This window comes from Phyllostomus hastatus, unplaced genomic scaffold (genome assembly GCF_019186645.2).
Source record: "Phyllostomus hastatus isolate PE091 unplaced genomic scaffold, TTU_PhHast_1.1 phas_contig_80, whole genome shotgun sequence".
Lineage (NCBI taxonomy): Eukaryota > Metazoa > Chordata > Mammalia > Chiroptera > Phyllostomidae > Phyllostomus > Phyllostomus hastatus.
Window position 1 is genome coordinate 22,342,035 of NW_025333960.1, and position 19,886 is coordinate 22,361,920.

Below are 19,886 nucleotides of genomic sequence, written 5' to 3' on the forward strand. Positions count from 1 at the left end.
AGCTTACTTGTGTCTTAATATTTTATTTTTGGTCAACTTTTACCTTTTATTTATTCAAAAAACAAATTTGATTCTTTTTGGTAATGCTCTTTTTAAATTTACTCTCTTAACTTTATTATTGCCTTCAAAGTCCTTCCTTACATTTTTTATCTGCACTTAAATTTTAACTCATCAATATTCCTGAGTTAAATTTATTTTCCATCTTTTGTTTTTATATAAAAGTATTTGACTATTAATTTACTTTTAAGAACTGTTATATCAGCATCTCACAATTTTTGATGAGAACTTTTATTGTAGTTTAGTTATTTCTTAAAATTTCCAGATTTTGAGCCCTGGCTGGCATAGCTCAGTGGATTGAGCGCAGGCTGGGAACCAAAGTGTCCCAGGTTCGATTCCCAGCCAGGGTACATTCCTGGGTTGCAGGCCATAACCCCCAGCAACCGCACATTGATGTTTCTCTCTCTCTCTCTCTCTCTCTCTCTCTCTCTCTCTCTCTGTCTCCCCTCCCTCCCTTCTCTCTCTAAAAATAAATAAATAAAATCTTTAAAAAGAAATTTCCAGATTTTCTCTTTAACCCCTATTTATTAATAAATGTATTAATACATTTTATTAATAATTTTTACCCTCAGTAGCACATGCTCCTGTTGTCAGAGAAAGTTGTTTATATAACAGTGATTCTTTAAACCATGATCAGACTTTTATAGATTAGTATTAGGTTAATTTTGGAAACATCACTTGTACTTGCAATAATGTATACTCTGTCATGTACAAGTATACATGTACTTGAAATAATGTATACTATCATGTATAGAAAATTTTTTAAATTGTTTTTATCCATCAGATTTTCTGCATCAGGTCTATCCAGTATGGTAGCCACTGACCAGTTGTGGCTACTGAGCATTTGAAATGTGACTAATGATGAACTGTATGAAATAATAACTAGATTTCTAAGATTCAATATAAAAAAAAAGAATATATACTGTCTCACAAATTTTCTAAATATTGACATAGCATTTTCCATATAGTGGGTTAAGTAAAATATATTAAAACAGTTACCATCTCTAATTTCAATGTAGCTACTAATAAATTTTAAATCACCTATGGGGCTGGTGTTATACTTTTATTACATAGAATGGTTCTTTACTCTGAACTGAGCTTCTGCTAAAAATAACTTAAAATTCTTTCACTATGGTTTTGGAGTTTCACATTTTTGCTTGTAATTCTCCATTTTTGCTTTTGTACTCCAAAGTTATTATATTGTAAATAGCTTTTCTACTTATTACTTAGGATCCTCCATTTTCGTTACTGCTTTTGCTTTAAATTCTACTGATATTAATATATATATACCTGCATCTATTTTCTACTTGTTATATTTTGTTTTAGTGATCTCTTAATAATAGTTGAGTTTCCTCCCAATTTAATGTATTTTAATATAAGTTTTAACTGTTTACATTTATTGTAACTACTGACATACCTGGATACAATTCTTATCATCTTTTTTTGTGATTTATTCCACTTTTTTCTTCCTCCCTTCCTTTCATTGGATTCTTACATTTTGTCTACATCTTCTCCCTTTTCCCTCTCCCTCCCTCTTTTCTGGTTCTAAATTTCTGAACTGCATTAATTTTTTAATGTTGACCCTTACACTTTTTATACTAACACTTTTAATATTACTCTTACAACTTCACCTAAAATTTCCAAAAAAAGTCTAACGCTTTTCAGTCTGTTCTCCTGACCACGAAAGTCCCTTAGCACGCTTTATTGATTCACCATGCGTCTTTACTTGTATCTCGTTGTATCCACTACCTACTTAATGCTGCGTAACAGAGAACTCAAAAATCAGTGACGTACAACAATAAGCATGCAATTAGCTTCAGAGCCTGCCTGCAGTCTAGCTCCCCTGGATTAGATTTGCTTACACACCTGTGGTCAACTGGCCGGTTGGCTCGGTGGCTCTACTGATCCTCCCTGGAAGTCAGCTCGTGTCAGTTGTGCTGATGTGGTTTTGCCTCATATGCCTCACACTCCTTCAGCAGGTTAGCCTGGGCAGTTTTCCGTGGCAAAGGCAGAGGTACAGAGTAGAGGCAGTGTTTTCATAAGATTCTATTGTATGTCAGTCACATCTGCTAACATCCCACTGGCCAAAGCAAGCGGCATAGCCAAACTCAGAATCACGGGGCAGAAAAGTTAACTCTGCCTCTTCAGGGAAAGAAACTGCAAAATCAGTTGGCAAAAGGTATGAACTCAGGGAAAGGTAAAGAATTGAGGTCATGATGCAATCAAACTATCATTTTTACTTTTTTTTTGCACCCAAATAAGTGATATTTACTGTAAATTTTATGTGACAGATATTACATAATCTCTATTCTTTTATACATCCTACACCCTCTTCTGGATATTTACTTTTGCTGAAATACATCTTCGGGTGACAAACTCTCCTGGTCTTTGTAAATCTGAAAACTTTTTATTTTGCCTTCACTATAGAAATATAGTGTAACTGGCATAACATTCAGATTGACTTATTTTCCCTCAGTACCTCAATCCACTTTCAATGGTTGCAGAAAATCCTCCTGTCTAAATTTTCTTTCTTTATAGGTAATGTACCTTTTCTCTCAAGTAGTTAAATTTTAGATTTCTTTCCGAATACCATCATAGTGTATCTGGATATGGATTCATTTTGCTTTGTCCTGATTGAATTCGGTGTGAATTTACAGTCTGAGTATTCACAGAATCAATTGTGGAAAATGTTCAGCTTTTCTTTCTTTCACCTTCGAATGTATTGCTTTTTCTACCAATCCCTCCTTTTCCTTCTGGAACTACCTTATTAAAACACTGAATTCATTTCCATCTCTCTTAAATGTTCATATTTTTTTAAAATCTCTTTGTTCCTTTGTACTTTGATATGAGACAATTTCTTAGACTACTATCTAATTCAAAAATTTCTTTAACTGTGTCCAGACTGTGTTTCTGCCAGTCGGGCTTGTTGCAATGACTGTTCTTCACATGTAAGATTTTGGTTAATTTTTACACCTGTTTTACTTCTCCATGTTTTTGTTATTTCGTATCTATTTGAGGATCTATGTGAATTAATCAATTTCCTTGAGCATCCTAAACATTCATAATTTTATTAATAATACCACGCTCTAACCAACTGAGCTAACCAGCCACCCAACATTCATTTTAAATGTCAGACTGTTCTACAGAATTAATTTTATGTGGTGGAAATACATGTTCTGTCAAGTGATTTTGTTGACGTATTTTAAAATTTTAGTTCATGAGCTTAAAGTAGGAGGTTTTACTGTCTTTTTTTTTCCCTCTCTCTCTCTTCCCCACCCTTTTTTTTTTCCCTTCTGTACTTCCCCTTCTACCCCTGGACCCTTATGTGGAGTCCAGAACCAAATCTTTGAGAACTTCCCTACACTGGTTATTTTAGGAATATTATAAACCTATAAATACCAAACTTCAGAATACCTTGGTTCAGCTCCAGATAAAGAGGCATTTCCTAGCATCATTATCTTCAGCTTTCTCAAAACAAGGTTCTAGGTAGTGGTAATCAGGAACAAGCTTTTTTAGGCCTCAGTAGGAACAGTCGGGCAGAGTTACATTCTAGCCTCTGACTTCAAGCAGTAAACCTGGTCCCCATATCCAATCTTGTGTAATATTTTTAGTTTCTATTGCTTTCTGAGAAGCCAATTTCTCATGTACCACTGCCAGCTTCTAGACTTAACCTGGAAGGCCTGTGCTTTCAGCATCACTCACTAATTTATTTTTTGCTCCATTTTTGTTGCACAGAGATGCTCAACCTTGTTTGAAGCTGGCTCTTTGGCTTGATTCTTTTATTTTTATCTAGTAGCAGTAGTATGTGTTTCAAGAGGGAGAATCAGAGCATAAAATAATGGCCTTCTTGACCACAGGTCTACATGGAATGTTCACACACACACACAGACACACACCCCAAAACAAACCAGAAAACCCCATACACATTCCTTCTGGCCATAAATCGCCAGCCTCCTTGCCCATTTTCTATTTCCAAAAAAAAAATCCCAAGTCAAAAATGAGACTTTTAGTGATACTAATAATTAAACATAGCTCACATCTCACTGGCTGAACTAGTCTGATGTTATCTTCCAGCAGACCATTGCAAATTATGGTACAAAGACATTTAATATAGGTAGATTTTATTTCAAAAAACCAAAAAGTGTTATTGATTTGTAGCTTGCAATTCAATTCTTTCTTTGAAAATCCAGTTACAACTTATTAAAATTCAAAATGCTTTTTTGGGGGGTATGGAGGATGAATGACTTTCAGAATAGCCTGAGAATCGTGAATAAAGAAAAACATCGCTGTGTTTATTTAGAGAGTATTACCCCTCGGAGCCAGCGTCTGCACTAATGCATTTTACATTAGCGTGCCGCATCAGGAAATCCTGACTTTTTGGTGCCAAGGGGGTAATTAATATCAGTTCATGTTTTCAAAATGGTTGTGTTTATGTGGGAATGAGGACTGAGCACTAACACGGAGAGCTGGAAGTATGAAACCTTGCTGTGAAGCAAAATCTTGGGAAGAAATGGAATACTGAAATTACTGAACAGAAAATAGGATTTCCATGGACAGACTGATATCTGTACTGAAAACTAGCCACAGTCACACTTCCTTGCTCTTAATTTATTACTACTAAGCATTAACAGAAATAATTCCCTAGTACAGTCATATTAATAGAATATAAAATCCATGATAGCTATAAACAGTATGTTGAACTACTAATATCAGTTCTGAAGAATTTTTAAAAATTGATGTGTATTAAATAATATATGACAAACAATCATTATTCCAAAATACCCTTCCATAGCTAATATAGATATACTTCTTGTAGATACAAAATTCTTTATATTGACCTAGGCTGAATAAAAGCCACTATATGTGTAAAATCAAAATGCTTTTAGTACATCTTTTTTTTTCCACCAAAAAGAAAAGTTGGCAAGAAACTAGAATCAAAGTACAAACTTCTTATAGTGAAAGTCAGAAAACTAAGAAAACAGCAAGAAAGCAAATAAGAAAAATTCCAAAGAACAAATTAAGGTGATAGAAGCCAAAATAAAGTTATAAACCTAAGAGATTTTATGAAGTCCTACCTAACGTAATTCTCAAAAGGAGTACTTAGAAAACATGTTACTTATACAATTTTTAACTATACAGATGACAAAAAGATGATAAATACTAAGTATATTTTTACCAATTTTTTAAATGAACTAAATTGTTACTAAACACAGTAGCCAATTCATTCAAGTGATGGAAAAGGATGCTCTTATAGGAAAATAAAGAATTTTGTCCTACTTCATTAGTCAGGAATATGAACTGAATAATTATGAAGTACATTACACATACAATACACTAACTTGTCATTCCTAAAAAAGATGACTCCATACAGAATATGTCATAGGGTAGTATGAACTGGCTCTCCACAATGTGACTCTTAACAATAGAGTACAGGCTTTGCTGCTGTAACATATAAGACCTTAATAAAACAGAAGTGCTATTTCTGTCATGTCCAAGTCCAAGCTGATAGGCAGCACAAGACTGGACTTCATGAAGCAATTCAAGGGACTTTTGAGATTGCACTGCCATTCTCTAGAATATTTTTCCAATCTACAAGAACAAAGTTCACCACTAGTGTATCATGTTCCAGCCCTTGGTAAACAGAAAATGAAGCACACTTTTAAGGATGTGATCTAGTAGCCGCATACATTATTCTAGTACACATCTCACTGATTGAACTTACAGTCACATCACCACACATTTTACTGCAAAAGAGGTTATAAAATGTAGTAACTAGGTAGGCAGCCATGTGCACACCCAAAATTTGGGAGATTATTCTTAAAAGAGGTTAATATTGGGGAATAATCAGTATTTCTTAACAGATTAAAAATAATGAAAATCTCTCAAGATATTCAGAATTGCTTTACTCATCTATTTTAGCTTCAAATAATTATTTTTAATGTACTGTTTCACAAGAAACTTCACAGTATATTATCACAATAAAAGATTACAGCCTTTGCAAACACAAATGCATCACTCATGTATCTAAATTCTTAAACTATGGCTCCCTATCAGGAAAAAAAATAAAATTAAAAAGTATATACACATTTATCCACATATAGACACAACTGTATAATACACATACACATACACATATACATGCATGTATATGTATATACATGTATGTGTGTGTTTTTGTGTATGTAATGTCCACTTATGATTCTCAAGTTTCCCAGAAAAAGCAATAAATTACAGGATCACACTATTCATAGGCTTTTACTGAATTAATACAAAGTATTTTGCATTGTCTGTTTCTGAAATTTAAGAGTTCTAAATGATAAAATGATTTGTTATTGATTTAATTTTTTGGTAGTAATCAAATTGAGATATTTTGGGGCAAGTATGGAGATATTCGGTAGGGTTCACACAATTTAAAGAGCTTGAAACCTTCAACAAACAATAATCTCCAACATGCTCTAGTCATTCTATATAAATTACATTTCACTAATTCTCTATTAAGAAGCCAGTCACTGTTTATACCCTTTGCAGTTAATTCTCACCTATTAAAAAACACTTTGCTAAAGGGAAAAAACTCACAACTTTATGTTGATTAAATGAAGTTATACTTAAATGAATCCAACTAGTCTTTGAAATAGCACAAATCAAACATGCTTTAAGTGTAATTAATGTTCAAAATAAACAGAATAAGGTGATATCTCAAATAATTGCTTTATTCAATAAATGATATAAAACTCTATCCACGTAGAAAAAAACTAAGGCTCTAAATCATACCATGTACAAATTTTTTAAAAATGTAAGCAAATACGAGAATATTTTTATAAATTTTTAAGTAGGGAGGTTGCAACAAACTATAAAATTTTGACTATATAAAATCTTAAAACTTTAATACAGTAGATATACATCATACATCATATGCCAAAGTTAAAAAATAATGAACAGGATGAAAAGATGTACAATATACAGGAGACAAATGACTGTGTGTGAGGTCTGCCCAGAAAAATCCAGCCATTGTTAATATAACAAGATTGGTTTGCATCACATTGATGATAACCTGGCAGCCAAGGAGAGTGAACTGGAATGTGTATGCGTGAACAATGATGACTTAACTGTATTAGTGGGGGTGGAAAGACACCATTGAGTGAGCATGTGTACTGTGTGGCCGTCACACTCAAAATTACTAAATGAGTAAAGCAATGAATCTGCATCACATTCTGCCTTAAGCTTAAATATTCCTCCACAGAAACTATTCAGATGATACAGAAGGCCACAGCTATGGGAAACTGGTGATTGGCAGCTTCATCATGACAATGCACCAAACTCATGCATCACATATCATGTAGAATTTTTTGGTGAAACATCGTATCACCCAGGTAGCTCAGCTCCCCTGCAGCCCAGACTTGGCTCCATGAAACTTCTGGCTTTTCCCAAAACTAAAATCACCTTTGAAAGGGAAGAGATTTCAGACCATCAGTGAGATTCAGGAAAATACTATGCAGCAGCAGACGGTGATTAGGAGAACTGTGTGAGGTCTCAAGGTGCCTACTTTGAAGGGGACTGAGGAGTCATTGTCATATGGACAATATTTCTTATATCTCGTACCTTCAATAAATCTCTCTATGTTTCATATTACATGGCTGGATACCTTCTGGACAGACCTCACATGTTAGCTTCTGTGTATAAACTGTAGTCGGAAGAAATATATCAAACCTTTAAAGTATTGCTATCTTTAAGAAATAAAATTATGGAGAATGTTTGCTTTCTGTATAATCTATTTTTACTAATGTCTTAACTAACATGAATGACTATTTAAAATAAAACACAGTGATTAATTCATACAATTTCTCAGATGGCTTCTAATTCACTGTTAACACTGAAAATACAAAATTTCAGTAACAGGACGAGTCCTTACGTACCATGGTGTTTTTTAAAAGAGTACTTGTCTTTTAAAGATACTTACTGCAATAATTAAAGAACATAGTGTATTCTTCAGTTTGGGGGCCACAGTACAGACAACACAAGATTGGCCATGCGATGCTAAGCAGGCAAGTTGGTTACTGGCACATGGGCTCATTATACCATTCTCTCCACTTAGGTGTACATTTGAAAATTCCATTAAAAAATTGAAAACGAAACAAAAAACAATGTGTCACCACAACTCTTCAAAATAATACAACATATTCCCAAACAACTAAACTAGCACAATTAAATATTTTTAAGTGTTAATCAATAACCACCCTGCATTTGTCTTAGTAATATATTGCTTCTGGGATTGTATGGGATGCTAGAACAATTTCTTCTTCATAATAATATACATTTTGATAAAATAAAATTTTATTTTTAGAATATATAGTCTATATGGGAAATGACAAATGTGGTGGAAAGGTGCTGGTAAATTCTTCCTAGGTAACAAAGGAGTAAGTAATTTTTGTCACCACCAATTAAAAACTTTTACGAAGTAAGACTGTTATAAAACAATTAAACCTTGCAAATGCACTAGTCTCCAGGAAGAAAGTCCTGGAGGAAATTCTGCTTATTAAAATTGCAATTTTAGTTTCCATTAAAAGGAGAGTAAGACAACAGAAGATGGGTTGGCAAGACAAATTATTTCTTAATGTCAGTTGAGCTTATTTCAAATGAGATAACGTATCTAGACCAGGTTGGGTTTAGTACAATTTTGTCTCCTCAACTCATTTATCTAATTCAGTCATCTTGATTATAGCCTCATGGACTTCATTTTCAGAGAAAGAATTCTGTAACAAACAGCCCACACAACATGCTGATTACTGAACAGTTAATTCTAATTAACTTGGGCATGGCAAGAGAATTTTGATAAAGTCCTAGAATACAAATATAGTCTGCTTATACTGGACTAACTTATATAAAATACCCACAGCATAGTCTCCAGATGAAACAAGACAGTCAAAGAGATCTAATTTAAAGAAACAAATGAGAAAATTAAAATCACAAATAATTTATTCTTCCGTTAGAGTTGATACAGTTTTAAATAGCAACGAAGTACACAGTGGTGGAAAATTGGCACAGAACCTCTAAGCATTTCAATCACAACAAGGCTGTCCATGCTTTATCTGTTCATACTTGATGTCCATTTTCTACTGACCAAGTTGAAGGGGAAAAAAAAAACTATTCTGCCCTTAAAACACACACACTCTCTTTCATACATACACACAGACACAGTGAAACTCCTCCTTTTGATTACAGTATGTTGAGAACAGTATGTTTTGCTTATTCAAATTAATGGCACCCCCTCTGTTTTGTTTCCAGTTAGAAGTGGGAAAAACCAATTCAATTATAGAGAATACATTTTATTCCCTGGGCATAGGCAACGGCTATGAAAATAGCAACTTACCTTTGGGCTAGATGTTTTCAGATTACGCTTAAATAATTGTGGTTATAAACTTCTCAATGCATGATTTCCTGTCTAACGCAATATCCCTGAATTGAGTTAAAATAATCAGGCACAAGACAGTGTCAAACATGACTAAATATGTGATGCTAATGAACAAAGTGATCTAGAATGCAGCCTCTCTGCTTTTAATACAGATCATAATTAACCTCATCAATAAGCATTTTTCTAAACATTCTTTTGTGTTATATTAACCAACATAAAAAAGGGGAAAAGTTAAAAGTGTCCCTTTATAAATGGTATTATTTCCAGTTAAGAAAGTTGAAATAAAGATTTGTAAGTCTCCCGAATTATTCTATTATATAAACCAATTAAACTTCTAATGTTAAAAATAAAATTAATCAATGTTGACTCTTCTTTGATATTGTTTTAAAAATATTTGGATATTACTTACTAACTTCCCTGATTACTCAAACAAGGTAAAATTAACACTTCCATTTTCACTTATTGCTATTTTAGGAGAGAATTACCATTTCATTTACTTGAAACTGTTACCAAGATTCTTCAGATTCAACATGAAGTAATTCTTATTGCCTCACATTTTAAAACTGTATTATAAATGATCCCTATAAAAAGGTTTTAAACCACAAAATTTGAAAGCTTTAAAAAATGTGTTTTTACTCAAAACTCTATCACAGTGCCCCTGATTATCTGACAGATAAAAGGGATCTGAATTTCCTCTAGAGAACACTAACAGTGGACACATGGTGTGCTTTATCTTCTCCCTCACCTCCACCTTTATAGTACACCATTTTGAGACCAACACAGTCAAGCATACACCATGTTCCAATCCACATTAACAGAGGATTTCTGATTCTGTCCAATACGTAGTGTACCGCCTTGCATATTTACCACATGAAATAAACATAATATACAAAATATTGCTACTGTAAAAAGTGTACATTTCCCTCTTCCCCTTACAAAAGAATCTGTGGAAAAGTATTACATTCCCTTAACCTTCATAAACATACAAAGCTGTTCACACCTTTCAGTCTGTAACAGTCCATTTGAAACACAGTTCCAAATTCATTGCAAATTGGTTATGTCGTATTTTCTGTCCAATGTTGCCATCTAGAGTAGAAATGTGAAATTAAGAGTATTTTTGAGCTACTAAAGCCTTTTAAACAACTAAGCCACAAATGCTGCTTACTGAAGAAACAGCCACTTAGCCACAAGGTTTTTCCAAAAACTAGATGGAATGGAAGGATCTCTTCACAGGGAGGTGTCCACAGTGCTGAGGTGATAATATGGCTGCTAATAGATACTGGCTATTGGAATGTAAGTACTTTTTCACTGCTGGTAATTTCCATACTGTCCCTAAAAAAATAAATTTTAAAATACAATTAGATAATAGTTTGATCAAATAGTTTGGCACAGAAAATTATAAATAAAACTTAATACTGTCATATTACAAAAGCAACTGCATTTAAAACAAACAAAAATTGTTATATATTTAGGTGCATTGTACCTCTATAATTTATTCAATACTACATGCATTTGCAAATGTATTTCAGAGTCTTTGAGCATAGAATAATACCTGTCACACAGTAGAAATTTTAACATTTGGTGAATTTTTTTGAACTGATTTGGGCAAGAATGAGTAAGAAGTTCTGGTTCTCAATTCTGGTGTAGTATATATTAGTATATAAATTTTATGCTAGTATAACAAGTTTGTTGCTGTTTACCTTATAATAACTATTATGAATTAACATCAAAAGTATCTGGGATAAGTGGCAGGGATGAAAAGATACCTGGGAGATAAAAGAAAAAGACCCTTCTAACGATTTAGGCCTTTCTCTAAGGCCAACAATATTGTTACATAAAATCAAGAGAAGTTTGTTTTGTTTTTATTGCTTTTAAAGTAGACTTGAAAGCCTGTAGGCTGACAGAACAGGAGAGAAAAGAGAGTACACATATCAAACAGAAATGAAGTAGCAAAATTCTACAAGGGAGATAAATAATGTCCAGCGTACAACTATTAAGTTTAGCTTTCGGAGAAGAAAGATCTTTTCCTCTACAAGAGAAGAAAAAAGTTAAAAGAAAAAAGAAACATACTATAATAGGAAATACATATTTTTATCAAAAATTTCTTAGATGTTTTTAAAATAAATGTTCATAAAAGCACCTATTCTACAAAAACACTATTCACTGGAAAGAGCATTATCAGGTAATTGTTCCCTTTGTTTGAATTTCCCTTCCAAGTCACATTAATTACTTTATATCAACAGTGTACCATAGAAAATAGTACCCTAAAAATTTACACGTCCACAGAAGTAGATATACGTGAAAATATGTTGAATGCCACTAGATATCTAATGGACAAATGTACCGTAAATAGAATTAAGGTATTTAAAAAATACTAATGTACTTTATATAGTTATATTCAGCATAATTTAAAGTCAATGCTCATCTTGAAATACTAGTGGGTAGAGCATCAAATGTAGGATTTAAGATACTCTGAAAAGAAGAAAATTAGTATGAGGGTATATAAAACAACACTGGCAAAATGCTGATAACTGTTGAAGTTCATTGGTGGGTACACAGGAATTCATGTTATACACCCCTTTTTAGTATTTATTTAAAGATTACTATAATACAAAGTTTAAAATAAGAAACATGAGTCAATGCTCATCATACAGGAGCTTGTTTTTCAATTGTTAGATGACTTAAATCCCAACTCCATTATCATCTTTCTACTTGAGTCTAAAAACTCTTCAAGACTCAGTTTTTTCATCCATAAAGTGGGACTATAACACCTCCATCTCTGGATCTCAGTTTTCTTTCTATTCATGGCTACATTATTTCCTACCTCCTTTGTTAGGACAGAAATTAAATGAGAGGACATGAAACAGCCTTTTTAAAATTATAAGGTATAAATAAGCAAGTCTCAACATTACAGGAAAATGCTCCCCCCAACAAATGTGTATAAATGAGATACTAATGATGAAAGTAAATTGCACATATCATGAATAATGTAAAGCAGAAGGGAGGTTAAAAGCTGCTGTGCTATCTACATATAAGCTATAATTTATCCACTACATTATGAATTACATGAGAATAGAAAGAGCAGGTCTTATCTATCCTCATACTTCAAGCATTGAAGAGTGCCAGATACATGACTTCTCCAAATAATGTATGTCAAATACAGGGTGGAGCAGAAGTATATTAACAGTTATCTGTATGGGAAATAATACAATAATTTTTTTAAATACAAAAAGAAACTGTGTTTTGTGTACTCACAACTATAAGCTAACTTTGCCCCACCCTGAATTATATTTAAAAAATTACAAACATTTATTGAGTAAATATTATATGCTAATCACCACAATAAATTTGTAAAACAGAGAAGGTAAAACTTACAAATAGTTAAAGAACAAGAATTCTACAAGCGCTTCAGAACAGAAGAGGTTAACACAGCTAAAATAATTAGAAAAATATTTCTAAGACCATGGGAGCCTTAAAAGAATAGTAAATTTTACATAGCAGAGAAAAGAAAAAGGGATAATTCAAATAAACATAATAGCTAAAGCAAAGGCATGCAGAAAAATAGGTATGGAAAGCTTAGGGAAGTGGAAAATTAAAGAGAATATAGAATAATGAAGAGTAGAATTATTTGGTAACACAGAGTGTGAAAGTAATGGAAATAGGAAGTCTGGCTAATACTAACAACAGCTAACTCTTAATATATCTCAATTAACTAAGACCTCACCATGTGTTAGATACTGCCGTAAGCGCTTTGTGTCCATCTATATACCCCATAGAGTAAATCTTATCTCCATTTTACATAGAAATAATTGACCCACCCCTGATTACAATGCTAGTCCTAAATCAAATCATGGGTAAATGCAGAAGCATATACTGTGTATCTGTTACCATTAGCAAATTCCAGGGTTAAAAGTATGGGTTTTGGAGCCAGCAAACGATTTCTAATAACAGTCATACCTCAGTACCCATCAGCTTCAGAGCTTGTCAAACTCTGTACTCATCATATTTTGACAAGAAAAAATTTTTCAGTGCTTGGTGTTTGCTCAGGACTTGACGCACTTGCTAGAACTTGTATGAGCCACAATGCCACCTCGCAAGAGAAAATGCTTTATCTTTCGGTATTCATCGGTTTCGGTGACTAAACAAATTAAGGGTGCCAAGATACCACTGCAACTCCATCACAGAACAGTTTCTCGTCCTTGAGCAAGTTAACTATCCTTCCTTCCTCTATTTTCTTATCTGACTAGTGAGGGTAAATCTTGACATTACTGTAGATAACATAGTACAGTAAAGGCTCTAGTTACTGGAGGCTCCAATCTCTCAGAATTTGCCATCCAGTTTCACCACTTCTTAGCTCTACCATCTCAGGTGAATCACTCCAACTCTCTAAACCCCGCCCCCCCCTTACTGCCCTCTTCTTCAAATTTTTTTTGTTTTTTATTACAAAATTCCTCTGACTAGAGTGTAAAGCATGAAAATGGGAAAGAAGTAAAAAGATAGTATGAGAGGATCCTGCCATGATGAAGCTAAATGTTAATGGTCTAAACTAAGAGAAGTAGATGGGTTATTTCAAGAAGAATGACTAATAAGATTCTATCATTTACTAGATGGAGAGAGGGAGAGGGAGAAAGATTTAAATATCAAATATGGCACTAGGCATTCTAGCTAGGTGATAGTACATTCTCTCTTTGGTAGAGAATGCTTAGAAAGAAGGAATAGTCTTGGGTGGAAAAATTGTGAGCTTAATTATGTTAGATGTCAAGTAGAGATGTCCAGTAGGTATCTGCTTTTCAGAAGAGGGGACTGGACTAGAAATAAAGATATAAGAGTCAACAGCATGAGAAACTGAAACCATCTGAGTAAATAGATTATCTAAAGTATATTGAATGAGAAGACTCCCTAGACTAGAAACCTGAGCAATACAAACCTTTACATTTCTCTTTCATTGATCGAATCACATAAAAATCTTAAAATTTTTCTGTCACAATACTTTTTTAGAGGTTTCCTTCTCTCTCCATTCTTATGATCACCATTCAAATCTAGGAAGTAAAGTCCCTATTTATTCACTTATTTATACTTTATTGACTGATATGTTCTACTAAGTGAGGGGACTCAAGAATGATAAAAACAGGTATGGTGATGTCTTTAAAGAATGAACATATTACGGGAAGACAGCATGACAACAAACAATAACTACATAAACTGTCATATGGAGACAAATGCTGTCCTAAAAAAATCAAAGCATCTACATCATACTTGATGACATCTGATCAGGAAAAAGGCAAAGATGTACCCTCTCACCACACCTCTTCAACACTGCACTGGAATTCCTAGCATACACAGTAAGTAAAGGAAATAAAGGTACACAAATTGGGAAGGAAAAAATAAAACTATCTTTGTCTACAGATGACATAATCATCAAGGAAAGAGATCCCAAAGAATAACAAAAAAACTTCCTGAAACTAATAAGCAAGGTTACAGGATAAAGATTAACATACAGAGTCAATCACTTTTCTATACACCAGTAGTGAACAAATATGTTCAGAATATGAAATTACAAAAATACAATATATATCAGAACACCCCGCAAATTAAGTACCTAGGTACAAATCTAATAAAACATGTATAAGATTTATATGAGAAAAAACTATAAAAAATTGATGAAAGAAATAAAAAACTAAATAAATGAAGATATGTTCCATGCTCATGTATAAGAAAATCAATACTATCAAGATGTGAGTTCTTGACCTAAAACTTCAACACAATCCCAATCAAAATCCCAGCAAGTTATTTTGTGGATACTGGCAAAATGATTCTACAGTTTATATAGAAGACAGAAGACCTAGAATGGTCATACAACATTGGAGGAGAAGAACAAAGTTGGAGGGCTGACACTAGCCAAGCTCACAATTTACTATAAAGCTACAGCAATCAAGACAGCATGGAATTGGTGAAAGAACAGACAAATAGAGCAATAGAACAGAACAGAGAGCCCAGAAACAGACCCCCATAAATATAATCAACTGATCTTCAACAGTTAACACTAAAGGCATGACCACTGAAAGAAATTATTGATAAGCTGGACTTCATTAAAATCAAAATTCTCTACTCTGCAAAGGATAGTGGCAGGAGAATGAGAAGACAAGGCAGGAAGACAATGCAATATTTTGAAAAGACCATTCTGAAAAAGAACTGTTACCCAAAATATACAAAAAAGCCTTAAAACTCAACTACAAGAAAACAAATGGCCCAATTAAAAAATCAACCAAAGACCTTGACAACTTACCAAACAAGACAGAAAGATGGTAAATAAGCATATGAAAAGATTTCCACATCATGTATCATTGGGGAAATGCAAATTAAAATAAGATACCACTGCAAATCTCTTAGAATGAGTAAAATCCTGAACACTGACAACATCAAATGCTGACAAGGATGTGGAGTGACAGATCACTCATTGCTGGAGAGAATGCAAAATGGTATAGCCAACTATATGATACAGTTTGGTGTTTCTCACAAAACTAAACAAATTCTTACCATAAAACTCAGCAATTGTGCTTCTTGCAATTTATCCAACTGACTTGAAAATTTATGCCTGCACTAAAGCTTATAGCAGCTTTATTCATAATTGTCAAAACTTTGAAGGAATAAAAATATCTTTCAATAAATGAATGGTTAAACAAACTGTGATACATCCAGTCAATGAAATATTACTCAGTGGTAAAAAGAAATCCACTGTCAACCATAAAAAAGACCTCAAACACGTATTTTTAAGTAAAAAGCCAATCTGAAGCGGCTATATACGATATGATTCCAAGTACATGACATTCTGGAAAAAAGCAAAAATATTGAGACAGTAAAAAGATCAGTGATGTCCGTGGACTAGAGAAATAAACAGGAAGAATACAGAAGACTTTTAAGGCAATTAAACTATTCTGTTCAGCCGAGGAATTAAATGCAAATACATGCAAGGAAAACATCCAAGTATGAGAGAAGAAACTGCCAAAAGGATTAGAGGAAGTAAACCAGGCACTCACATAGGAAGAGAAATAGTATTTATTCCACCACCCAAAGTAAAAAACTTCATAATTCTAGGGCATGGTGTGGGGTCTAACTTTTGTAGTGGGAATATTGAGGCCAGTAATATATGCTGCCCTGGTCCTGCCTTACAAATCTTAAAAGCAACCCCCAATAGATCAAGCTGTTTCTCAACCACTTAAATGCATCTCGAAACAAAGCTGAGGAATATTTCTAAAAATACAAATAGACCCATCACCCAACAAAGTAAAAGTAATATTCATACTGTCTGGCATCTAATCAAAGATTATCATGCATAAAAAAGATGAGGAAAATATGACTAAATAAAAAGAAAAAGGAAATCAAAACTGACCCAGATGTTAGAATTAACAGAAAGGATATCAGAAGTTATCATACTTGTATCCCATATGCTCAGAATTTAGGCAGAAACATGGAAGATATAAAAAAGACTTAAATCAAACTTCTAAAGATAAAACAAACATGCCTTAGATAAAAAACCACCAGGGAATTGATTAAAAGCAGTTTAGACAACAAACAAGAAAGATTAGTGAACTTCAAGACACAGCAACAGAAACTACACAAAATGAAATGAAAAGAAAGAAAAAAAATTTTAAATCAAAATAGAGGATCACTGAAGTATGGCACAACTTTAGGCAGACAAATATATATGTAATTATAGTCTGGAGAGGAGAGGCATACAGGGATAAAGGTAGGAAAAATACTGGATCAGAATTTTTCCAAATTTGATGAAAATGATAAAGCCACAAATCCAGGAAGCTATACAATGCCAAGCAAAAGAGAAACAAACAAAAAAATCTATACCAAGACATCTTTAATCAAATTCCTGAACAAAATTTGAGCAAGAGAAATTTGTTTTCAGTCAAAAAATTTAACAAAGAGAAAGTCTTAAAAGCAGCCAGAGGGGGAGAAAATTAACTAGCAGAGGAGAAAAAAAGGTGACAGCAGATGTTTTCTTAGAAATCATGTAAGTGAGCCCCGGCTGGCGTAGCTCAGTGGACTGAGCACGGGCTGGGAACCAAAGTGTCCCAGGTTCGATTCCCAGCCAGGGTACATTCCTGGGTTGCAGGCCATAACCCCCAGCAACCGCACATTGATGTTCCTCTCTCTCTCTCTCTCTCTCTCTCTCTCTCTCTATCTCTCTCTCTCTCTCTCTCTCTCTCTATCTCTCTCTATCTCCCTCCCTTCCCTCTCTAAAAATAAATAAATAAAATCTTAAAAAAAAAAAAGAAATCATGTAAGTGGAAAAACAGTAGAGCTATATCTTTAATGTACAGAAAGGGAAAAAAAAAACTGTCCATCTAAAATTCTATACCCAGGAAAACTATCTTTCAAAAATAAGAAACATGAACACTTTTTAGGGGATATAAAAGCTGACAGAATTTATGACCAGGAGACATATATTATAAGAAATGTAAGTTCATGTCCTTCAGACAAAAGAAAATAATACCAGGTGGAAATATGAATCTACACATAAAAATGAAGAGCACTTGAGACAGTAATAACATGAGTAAATGTTTTTTTATTTAAAATATCTTTAAAGAATGATGGGTTTTCTTAAACATAATAAATCCCATATATTATGAGGTTTATAACATGTAGAAGTATGTATGTGGTACAACATAACACAACAGTGAAGAGAACGAAATGAAAGTAAACTATTATACTATATATAAAGCAGTGTAATATTACTTAAGCATTTTGATACAATCTATAACATAGATGAACCTTGAAAACATTAAACTAAGTGAAAGCATACAGTCACAAAACACCACGTACTGCATGATTTCATTGATCTTAAACAACCAGAATAGAAAAATCCATAGAGACAGAAAGTAAACTACCTGTTCCCAAAGGCTGGGTATTTGGAAAGAAAGAAATATACTTAAAAAAAATCCCATTGAATGGTAAATTTTAGAAAAGAGAATTCAATGATATATGAATTATATGTCAATAAAGATGAATTTTTTTCAGAAACAATAAAGAAATAATTCAAAATAACAGAAGAAAGGGGAAGGAGAATGAAGAGCAGGTGGAACAAATGGAAAAAGATAGCAGGATGATAGATGATAGCTTTAACCACATCCAGAATCACATTAAACATAATACTCAAAACACTCTATTAAAGGCAGAGACTCTCCAAACTGTTGAACAAAACCAAGACCTAACTATATGCTGCCTACATAAAATACAATTTAAACATAAAAACATGAACATGTTAAAAAATAAAAGGATAAAAATATTTAACACTAATCAAAACAAAGCTAGTGGCTATATTAATATTATATAAACAGATTTCAGAGCAAATAGTACTACCGGGGATAAAGAAGGCTAATTCAAAATGGTAAAGGAGTAAATTCATCAAGACATAAAAATCATAAAAATGTATAAACCATAAAAACATAAAATTAAAATACACAGAGCAAATAGGGATAAAACTGCAAAGAAAAATAGACAAATGCACAATTATAGTCACATTTAATATCCATCAACAGAACAGCAAAACAATCACTAAGACACAGGAGACTTGAACAACGCTAGCAACCAAACTGACCTAATCAATACTCATACAACACACTTGTAGACTATACTCTGGGGTGAAAAAAGTCTCAATAAATATTGAAGAATTTAAGACATGCCAAGTATATAGTATAATGATGGAACTAAATCAGAAATCAGTAACAGAAAAATAACTAAGTAACACACTTCCAAATAACTCGTGGGTCAAAGAAGAAATCAAAAGCAAAATCAGAAAGTACTTTGAAGTGACTGAAAATAAAAACACAATAGAAAAATTTGTGGGATGCAGCTTACGAAGTACTTAGAGGGTAATTGATAGCAGCAAAAAACACCTATATGAGGAAGTAAGACAGTTCTTTAATCAATGGCACTTCAACTCTTACCTTAAGAAATTAGAAAGAGAAGAACAAAGGAAACCAAAGCAAGCAGAAGAATAAAGATCAACCAGCACAGATCTATCAAACAGAAAGCAACAACAAATGGGGGCAGGTTGTAAGGCGAAATCAGTGAAACCAAAAGCTGGCTTTTTGAGATCAATAAAGTTGCTAAAAACCTATAGCCATTTTAATCAGCAAAAAAATGAGAAGACACAAATTACCAATGTCAGAAATGAAAGTGATATCACTATTGATCTCACAGATATTAAAAGAACTATAAATTATTCACCAACACAGATGAAATGGATAAATCCCTTGAAAATATATAAATGTTTAGTCAAAGAAATAGGTAACATGAATACTCTGTATGTATTAATATAAATTTGTAATTAAAATCCTTCCCACAAATAAAACTCTAGGCCTAGATAACTTCATTGGTGAAGTATACTAAACATTTTAGAAAGAAC

General features: G+C 33.1%; 1 protein-coding gene across 2 annotated transcripts in view; it reads right to left on the minus strand.

The window, feature by feature from the left end:
* Positions 1-9,012: 9,012 nt before the first annotated feature.
* The window catches only part of SS18 (SS18 subunit of BAF chromatin remodeling complex), a 66,703-nt gene continuing 55,829 nt past the window's right edge, over positions 9,013-19,886 (minus strand). For both annotated transcript variants that reach the window (XM_045849860.1, XM_045849859.1), the window contains one exon: positions 9,013-10,798. In XM_045849860.1, the coding sequence (XP_045705816.1) occupies positions 10,772-10,798 (27 nt within the window). In that variant the 3' untranslated portion in view covers positions 9,013-10,771. The remainder of the gene's footprint in view (positions 10,799-19,886) is intronic.